Here is a 9502-nt window from a genome sequence, read left to right on the forward strand (position 1 = left end):
AACACTGACGTAGTAACCTATCACGTTTCTTGTGCGCGCATTTAATGATAATACTTACAAATCGTCATCCGAGCTCTGGCCGGAATCGTAGTTTATAGGGAACCCTAATTTTTTCTTCCACTCCTTATCACCGCTCGAACCCATTTTGCAAATAGGAGAACCGGATGCAAAACGCTCGAACCACTAACATGCTAACACTTAAATGTTTTCATTTGTAGAGCACGTGATTTACATCGCAAATATTGGTAAAATATTAATTTCACGTCCAATTCACACCTCTTTTCACTGCACACTGATACCGGCACGAAATCATGCATTAAATGCGTTTTATAACTAAAACACTATCACATAACGCGAACATCGGCTTCGTCGTTCACCAACTCATCAAAAAATAAAATAAACTGAAATTAACGAGCAAATGTCGCACTGACATCTCCGAAACTTTGTCAGCTGACACTTGACAGTTGACACTTGAATTAAAATGTCAAAGTCTTTGTATGCACATTGCATATTGGTATGAAGATGCAAGCCTATTCGGCTGTTCTCATATTCTTTTCAAATTTTTTCTTCTATCTTTTATTCTAATTTATGATTACTTTATAAAGTACTCAACATCAATATCGATATTTTTTAGTAGGTACTACTTTAATTTTTATCGCTCGCCCGGTTCCACCCCATTTTCATTTTTAATTTTATACACCCACAATCCATATGTATAAAAAAAAGAAAAAAAAAAGTAGCTGATGAAGTTCAAAAATAGAATTGTAAACATAGCGCAAGATAGCGCACAACAAGCACTAGGAATTTGGTGAATGAGATCTACATTTGCTTACATTTGCTATTCGTCAATGGACAGTGCAGTGGAGCCATGAAATAAGAAAAGAAGTTGCTGAAAAAGATGGTGGCAATGAATAAAAAAATATAGGTAACACATACAAATCTCTTTATTTTATCGATATAGTAACTAATAATATTGAATTAGCCAGAAAAATAATATGGCCATTAGGGTGGAGTGATAATGTATGAAAGATTTTTTTTTTGTTTTTTTCAAAAGGCATAGCGACAGAAAGGTGCCTTTTAATGAGTGAATTCAGCATACAAAATATTGTTTTCCTGTCTTGATGTTTTGAGGTGCCCCAACCCAATTGAAAATTAGAAAAATATGATTTTTTCGCAAACTTTGATTTATTTTTTAATCACACTATTTTTATGGCCTTCAAGTCTATTATATAACAAACTTCTTTGTGATACACTAAATAATAGCCTGATTAGTTGTTTTAACGTATTTCATTAATGAAAATGATATTATAGAGGAATGAAAATATCAGAAATTAGTAATTATTTAGTACTAGCTGCGCTTGCGGTTGCCTCGCGGTTTCACCCGCGTGGCTCCGCTTCTGTTAATCTAAGCGTAATGATATACAGCCTCCTCCAGTCCAGTCCTCGATAAATGGGCTATCTAACACCGAAAGAACTTTTTAAATCGGACCAGTAGTTCTTGAGATTAGCGCGTTCAAACAAACAATATCTTCAGCTTTATAATATTAGTATAGATTATAATATTAGTATAGATAACGCTGTTTTTTTTTTTTCAAAATTAGGCATTAGCAGTCGTGATACTGATGCTCTTGCCATTATAAAATCATTTTGTTTACTTTCTCGGCAAACTGCACTTGAAGCTTATGTCACCAATTTGATAACATGCTTTACGGCCTGGGCAAGGCATAGAAAATCTTTGATATTCTGAAACGTAGTCAAACCGCTTTTCACGATGTCTTTTAAGGTTTCTTCAGATAAATTAGAAGTCAGAGGCTCAGTTTTCTTACATTCTTGCCACATAGTTAAGTTGGTATAATCTTTTGAGCAAGTACAAGAGAATTAAAAAAAAATGCATTTGCAACTTCAAATATCAAATAATCTTTGGTACTGAGTGACAAAATACTTCAGTTATCTTTTCTTGTTCTTTTTTTGTTAGTTTGTCGGTCTTGATAAGGTTTTAATAAGCGTCTATATTCATTGAATATGGTGTGTCAAATAAGTTGTAGTACTCTATTAAAGCTAATAGTGGGAAGCGATGCTTTTCGCCACACATCAAACATTTACGTAGCTAATCTTTCGGATAAATCATCAATTTTGTTATTTTATCAGGTTTAAATTCATATCTAATAAATAAGTAATAGTTTCTTAGCATCAGTATAAGTTGGTAATTGAGACACTGGGTACTTCTCTGGCAAACAAAATACAGGACAACATGTCGTTTGTCGTATTTTGACTTCCAACATTTTACTGTAACAAAGCGAAATTATAAATAGAACTCACATCAAAAATATTAAATTATGATCTTAATTGTATTTACGTGTAAAATATAATTAAGAAATATTACTAACATTAGTGTAAAATCAACGTTTCCTACAATAAGATTCGGCGCAAACGGGCCACCGACCAGAGCCACTGGTAGCCAGCGATAGCCACTTTTTTATATATTGAAATATTATGTATTCTGTGTCTTCCCGTTGGTAACCAACGAGATAACACAGAATCTGATTTAGCGTTAATTTGTCAAAATTAAACTTTAATGATTTTCGACTAAATTTTTTGAATTTCTGAAAGTTCATGATGTTGGGGGCACCTCTAAATGTATCATCTGCAAAGTATAATTTTGCATGTGTATTTATGAGCAATAATGACATCTTTTTACAGGTATGCCGAAACGAAAATGAAAAAAAATATTTTTCACTCCACCCTAATGGCCATACATAGTTGGGAGGGTCATACTTATATCCCGGCAGCCATGGCCAATAATATTTTGTAGTAGTTACAAGAAACTCATCATATTCATTTATACAACCAAAACATGATTGTGGTTTGGTTTGGATGCTATTACAATTATTTAAAATAACTATTGTTAGCATTGCGATGTATCGGAAATATTTCATCTGGAAAAAAAGATAATGTTATTTAACATATAACTAAAGTAATTGAAACATATTTTACATTTGTTTTATGTATGTGTGTAAAATTTTTACACACATAACTACATAAAACAAAAAAAGACGTGTGGCACTCGGGGACTGCCGCGGTAAAGCAGGCTATGCTTGGGCTATGCCTTCAAGCCACACCTCCGCGCCCGTCGGAGTGGGGAGCGTGAGGTTTTTCGTTACTAAATTTCTGGATTCGGTCCCCGCGCTCAAGGCCCGCGATAGAAGCTATGCAATGGCTTAAAAATGTTCTGTAGTAGGTACCTGGTACCCGTATCAAATTTTTACCTTTATTATCTATCTATTTAAATAAAATACTGTGCAATTATCCAGTGTACCTGCTTTATATTCGACTAATTCTATTTTACAATGAAATATGAAACAAAGAACCTTTTATACCTAAATAATTGCAGGTTTCTTTTTTTTCCTATTGTGTACTTTGAAAGTCGTTACGTTTTAGAACTTTTAGAAATTAGATTACACAAGCAAAATTTAATTAAATAAATCTATCAGGAAAATAATGTTGATCACCTAAAACAATAATATGTACATTATTATGCCTATCTAGTATCTACATCGTAGTTGCTCTTAACAAAGGATTAATATTTCGAAATACAAAACATATTTTATGATTTTAAATATTCAATTTATTGAATGGTATAAAAATATAAAAATTAATGTTTATGTTTATGGTTCCGTTTCAGGCCGAATTTCTTTTTTAAGTCATGCATAGTCATCTCCTGGCTATCATTGATCTCTTTGCTATCCTCCAATTTAGCCGGCACTTTACTTTGGCTCAGTTCAAGCCAATCTCTTGCGTTGTCCTTCTTTATTTTCTTCTGGTATACTACATCTCCATTTCTTGTCATGTAAGAGATAACAGGAGTGAGGACTTGCCGCTGTTTTCTTCGGTGTTTATTTTTCTTTTTTCTCGACCTTAAATCCTCCTTGCTGGATGAAGAACTTTCGCTACTGCTTGAGCTGGATGACGAATCTTTGTAATACTTCTTCTTGGGTCTCCGGCGACGTTTGTATTTTCTATCAGCTGATTTGCTGTGGTATGGCATAACGACTAGAGGCATGCGTTGTTGACCTACTGGGTACGGAGGATGCATAGGCATCGGTTGTCCTGGCATCATCGGCATTGGTCCAGCATGGGCCATCGGGTACTGCACTTGAGCCGCCATCTGTCCAGGCATTTGTGGATAGGCATATTGTCCTGGTGCAGGGAACTGTGACAATGCCTGTAGTGCTAAATGAAATACTATTGATGTTTGAAGTAACGCTGTGTCCATCTGAAAATGCAATGTAAGTATTTAGTAGAAATAATCGTTTAGCCTTAAGATCAGGATTATATTCAAACAGTAGGTAAGATTTTATCATCAACGAAAACATGGAACACAATTAATGCGTATAATTTTATGGATTTTCACGAGCCGTTGCACGTTTTGGGATGTTTATGTAATTGGAGTTTAATAGCCATAGAATTATTTGAGGACTTACTTATTAATTACATCACAATTTTTGTAATAAATTAGAACATACCTTCCTAAGAGATGGAGTTGATGCTTTCTTCGAAACATGAGTGGATTGACTGTAACGTTATGCCGTTGTAAATGTTCTTAAATACAAGAGATTTTGTTCGAACCTATTGTTTGAAAATTAACTTGTTCTTATGCAATGCCGTTACGTAGATTTATGTGTTTTTTAATGTATTTTCAAGCGTTAATTTAATTAAATATTTACATTTATAATGCGATTTCTTAAAAGCGAGATTCTGGATAGATACAAATATGTATTTATCAAATTAATGTCTCTATCTTTTTAGAAGTGTTACGATTAAAAAGTGCATTATGTTTGAAATCGATACATGACAGCACTAAATCCTTTACACAAATGTAAAACACAACATTCGTAATTGTGTGGTAGTAGTCGCAAATAGAGCAATGTAGCAAGTAGGTACCTAAATAAGATAATTCCAGATGGACATTATAATATCAACATGATAAATTATATATTTTAAAATGTTATAAAAGAATATGCAAGTATTAGGTATTAAGATTTAAGATTCATACAATAGGTTATTGTCGATTACATAAAGTGCATTGTGTGCAAGAGTTGAACTTTTTTCAAACACAAAAATTTCCTTGAAATAGCTTCATATAACCAGCTTGAAACACAGTGATCGTTAGAATTTGTTCTGGAGGTCTAGTCAATAATGAAACTATAAAGTATGTACCTCAAAACTTGAATAAAAAGTTTAAAGCAGTTTACTCTAATTATAAAGATCTATTAAATAATATTTTTTTACAGATGCGTGCCGGAATACAATCCATCATTATCCTTCTAGTGTTTACTGGTGTAATTGGCAAGGACCCAGAATTACCACTATGTCCAACAAATATTCAATATTTTCCCCAAAACCTTCCAATGCACTGCCGCATGCCGACGCCTGCTGATATGCCAAATTTACAAATACCAATCCAAAGTCAAACATTCCCACCACCATTTTACCAAAGTCCACCACCAGGTAAACAACCTGAACCTATACCAATCCCTGTACCTCCTGGTATGCCTGGTATGCCGGGACCAATGCCAATACCGATGCCCATGCCTCTTCCAGGGCCACCTGGACCAGCTCATAAACTCCCTGTAATCGTTATGCCGTTCTACTCTCCAGATAACTCCTTCAAAAAGCCACAAATTCGACCTGATCCTAGACCAAGGATACGTATACGCAAAAGAAGGCCTCGTTATTATTCTGACACTGATGATAGCACAGATACCGATACCGATACATCTTCTAACGAGTTGACAGATTCTTCTTCAGAATACGACGGCTATTGGAGAGGAAAACGCAGCGGGAGACGATCTAACCGACATCGCAGAGAAAAGAGAAGAAGGCACCAAAGACAAGAACTACTTACACCAGTCCTACAATATGTTACTAAAGATGGCTACGTTATATTCGAGAAAAAGATAAGTAAAGGAGAAGCGAAGGATTGGTTAAAAGTTAAAACAGGCGATACAATTGAATCTACAACGCACGCTAAACAAGAAATCGACGAATTTGAAGAAATAGAAGATGCAATACGAGCTGATAGAGATGAAGAAAAAGTGGAAATTAAAACAGAACGCAATACGCAGAAGCATCATAGGAGAAAATCGAAACATAAAATGCCCAAAAATGTAGTAGCGCAATGAGTAGGTATATTTCTAAGTTTTATATTTTGTTACAAAATTTGATAAATAAACAGTGAAAAAATTTTTATTGTTTTAATATTAGGCACATCTATGCTCAGAAATACTTAGAAGTTAGAACCACAAAGTACTATATACCCACAAGCACAATATACTATAGAACTATAAATGCAAGCAATTTCATCAAGTTAATAAATTAAACTTAAAATTTCTTATTTAAAATTTATTAAGTTTTTCCTATAGGTACTACCTAAACTAGCTTTCCGCTCGCAGCTTCGCCTGCTCTACCAAAATTATTTTACCCCAGTTAATAAAACCGTTTTCATGCTGCAGAACATCGCACTAAATTTCCGATCCGAATTCAATTGTTTTTTAGATTAAGGGTCACTTACTGTCCAATAAAACAAAAAAAGTTTATGGCCGATATCTCTGAAACTACAAATATTTACTTAAGGGCAAAAGTTATGCAGACTTTTTTGTATAGAATAATATTTCGTTTGTAAAACTTGCCGTTAACCGTTACCGTTAACGATTTATGAGCCATTTAATGAACTGATTTTATTGTTTTTAACCGGCTTCAAAAAAAGGAGGAGGTTATCAATTCAGCCGGTATGTTTTTTTTTTTATGTATGTACACCGATTACTCCGAGGTTTCTGAACAGATTTACGTGATTATTTTTTTGTTCGATGTGGGATGGTGTCGAATTGGTCCCATAAAATTTTTATTCGGATAGACCAAGTAGTTTTTATTTTATGAGCATTTTTGTCTGTATTTGTAAATGTTGCAAGTGCAAGTTTGAAGTCGGTTGTTTTTAACGCAGTTATCACTTGTATATTGGCTAATAACTCTTAAAATATGTATTTGATTAATCAACAAAATATATCTCACACCGAAAAAGATGATATGCAATCTTTGTAATATAATTATTAAATCAATGAAATACCTATATACTTCAGCTTTTTGTGATGGGCCCACTTTTCAAATACAATAATATCTGTAGTATAAATCATACAAATATATTATAACACTAGCTTTTCGCGGCTTCGCCCGCTTTGTTAAAAATTTAAATTTTAAACCTAACTAGGTATATACTAAAACCTTCTTCTTGAATCACTCTATAAAAAAAATAGAGTATGTGCCGAACACGCGTGTCAGAAGTGAAACTTCTTTGGCAAGATTCAAAGATACCAAAATCATCGCCTTACTCCATGACGTGACGGTATTGCCATGACGCGACCTTGGAATTTTACTCTCAACGCGCCTAAAGTTTCAATTCAAAAACTGCATGATTTTCAAATAGACAACGGATTTCCGTTGTGTATTTATAAAGATCTAAGAAAAATAACAGCTGAGCGACTAATGATGAGAAAACAAGTCCAATCTTAACAGTGGGAACAAATATTAACGGATTATGATGACGTTTATAAATCTTAAAAATTTATTCATTCAACAACAAAGCGTTATTTTCTTCTCCAAAACAATGTTGCTTTACAATGAATTTACATTTCTTTTATGGTTATAAAACGTAAAATTTTACGATCTGTATAACCATATGTTGAAAGGTTTGATATTGTGTAAGCATTCAAAGCAAAATTTTCATATTTTCCACTTCACCTTACAATGAACTAGATTATGTAAGAAATTGTAAAATGCATAAAAGCATTTTCCGTTCACATAAAGAGCGATTGAATTTCTACAGCTGAATATGTGTTACGTAAGTAGTTCTTACTTTAATGTACTTCGTATCCTTTCTTCTATTTTCATGAGTGCTATTACCTACTTTAGTACCTATGTACTAATTGATTGATTATTTTATATCAGTTTATTTATTTTATACTGTGTGTTCATAATGTAAACTAAATGGATATTATTTACCCTTTTAATAGTTTCCAAAGTTGTAAAATTTATATGTATTTAATTTTTTCAGATCAAATCATCGAAATGGACTCTTATAATTCTAGTCACAATCATAAGAAAGGCCAACGTACAATTAGCTTATCCAGTTTACATGCCTCCTCCTCCTCCGCCAATGATCCCAATGCCACCACCAATGCAAATACCAATCATCGCCATTGAAATACCTGAACAGACTGTCCCCACTACTACTACAACGACCACGGAAAAGAGTGTTGCAATAGCCATCCCTGTACCCGTGCCTATGCCCGTGCAAGTAGCTGTGCCGGCATATGCCCCTTCGTATTGCGTAGCGTCTCCCAGACCTAAGAACTGTCCGCCATGCCCTCCGTGCCTATGCATGCCGCAATGTACGCCAGCGTTCTTCTCATATTGTTCGCCATGTCACTTAAAATGTCGCTGTCGTAACCCGGGAGATGCACCAGTTCCTTTACCACCTGTTCCACCAATACCCGTACCAGCTCCTGTATATCCTATGCCGATGCCTGTAGCGCCAGGACCACCACCGGTGGTAGTCGTGCCAATGCCACCTCAAATACAACCCAGACCAAGGCGATGGAAACCAAAACCAAAGTATTCAAGTTCAGAAGAATCGAGTGACGAAACGAGCAGTGACTGTGATTATCTACGGCGAGGAAAGAAATTTAAACGCCGTAAATTACGAATACTCAGACGCAAAGCAAGTTCAGAAAGTGAGAACGAACTAGTGAAGCCAGTGCTGACGTATGTATCGAATAATGGTGAAATTAAATATGAGAAAAAGATAAGTAACGATGAAGCTGATCAATTGTTAAATGGACGTGATAACGGAAGGAGATATAAAACAGTGAGAGTCATGACAAGAGAGGATAATTCAAATAAACAGCAAGTTGTAGTGATGTCTAATGATGAAGATAATAAAGCAGGGCGGTACAAGCAAGTTGTGCTACGGAACGGACCAAGCCATGTGCTGAGTAGTGGGAAGAAAGAATTGATATTTAGACCTCCTGGTAACAAGAAGATTAGCAATTTATCAGTATCGTTTAATATAGAATAGATGAATTTTAATGTAGATGTTTATATTTTTGTAAATAAATATTTGTGAATGAAGAATACATAATAAAAAACGAAGAATTCATGAAAAAATCTTTATTTCATAAACAATCAAACAGATACTTTATCCATAGAATACTTATCTAATAGTAGCTTTAATATAAAAAATGCGTAAGCAGTTTGAACCTTACAAATTATAAAAACTTTTAGTCCTATATAAATATAATAGTAGGGTGATAGTAGTTAGGTACTCTACACATTTAAACTTTTAATTTTACACACTTTTAATTTATCATTTAGATTTTTTTTAACTCAAACATTTTAAGAAACACAATTAACTTGTTCCAACTGAAGATCACGTACCGAAACCGATTGT

General features: G+C 34.2%; 4 protein-coding genes across 4 annotated transcripts in view; 2 read left to right on the forward strand and 2 right to left on the reverse strand.

Moving 5' to 3' along the window:
- The window catches only part of Mekk1 (mitogen-activated protein kinase kinase kinase 4), a 39169-nt gene extending 38779 nt beyond the window's left edge, over window positions 1–390 (reverse strand). Inside the window, exon 1 of the mRNA XM_090101660.1 lies at window positions 59–390. Coding sequence (XP_089957786.1) covers window positions 59–144 — 86 coding nt within the window. The 5' untranslated portion in view covers window positions 145–390. The remainder of the gene's footprint in view (window positions 1–58) is intronic.
- A 3162-nt stretch (window positions 391–3552) lies between these two features.
- Window positions 3553–4578, reverse strand: LOC149908222 (uncharacterized). The gene is made up of 2 exons (XM_090102236.1): window positions 4524–4578; window positions 3553–4273 (listed from the first exon to the last, which is right to left on the reverse strand). Exon 2 carries the CDS (start codon window positions 4271–4273, stop codon window positions 3653–3655), a length of 621 nt encoding a protein of 206 aa, XP_089958362.1. The 5' UTR covers window positions 4524–4578; the 3' UTR covers window positions 3553–3652.
- A 590-nt stretch (window positions 4579–5168) lies between these two features.
- LOC149908223 (uncharacterized) lies at window positions 5169–6182 on the forward strand. Its single transcript, XM_090102237.1, has 2 exons — window positions 5169–5209; window positions 5292–6182. Exon 2 carries the CDS (start codon window positions 5292–5294, stop codon window positions 6180–6182), a length of 891 nt encoding a protein of 296 aa, XP_089958363.1. The 5' UTR covers window positions 5169–5209.
- Window positions 6183–8113: 1931 nt separating this feature from the next.
- Window positions 8114–9130, forward strand: LOC149908224 (uncharacterized). Its single transcript, XM_090102180.1, has one exon. The coding sequence runs from the start codon at window positions 8189–8191 to the stop codon at window positions 9128–9130; it is 942 nt and encodes a 313-aa protein (XP_089958306.1). The 5' UTR covers window positions 8114–8188.
- Window positions 9131–9502: the final 372 nt, after the last annotated feature.

The sequence above is a fragment of the Colias eurytheme genome, chromosome 5, assembly GCF_061535395.1.
Source record: "Colias eurytheme isolate Ceu_HAF_F1 chromosome 5, ilColEury1 Martin Lab GWU primary, whole genome shotgun sequence".
Taxonomy (NCBI): domain Eukaryota; kingdom Metazoa; phylum Arthropoda; class Insecta; order Lepidoptera; family Pieridae; genus Colias; species Colias eurytheme.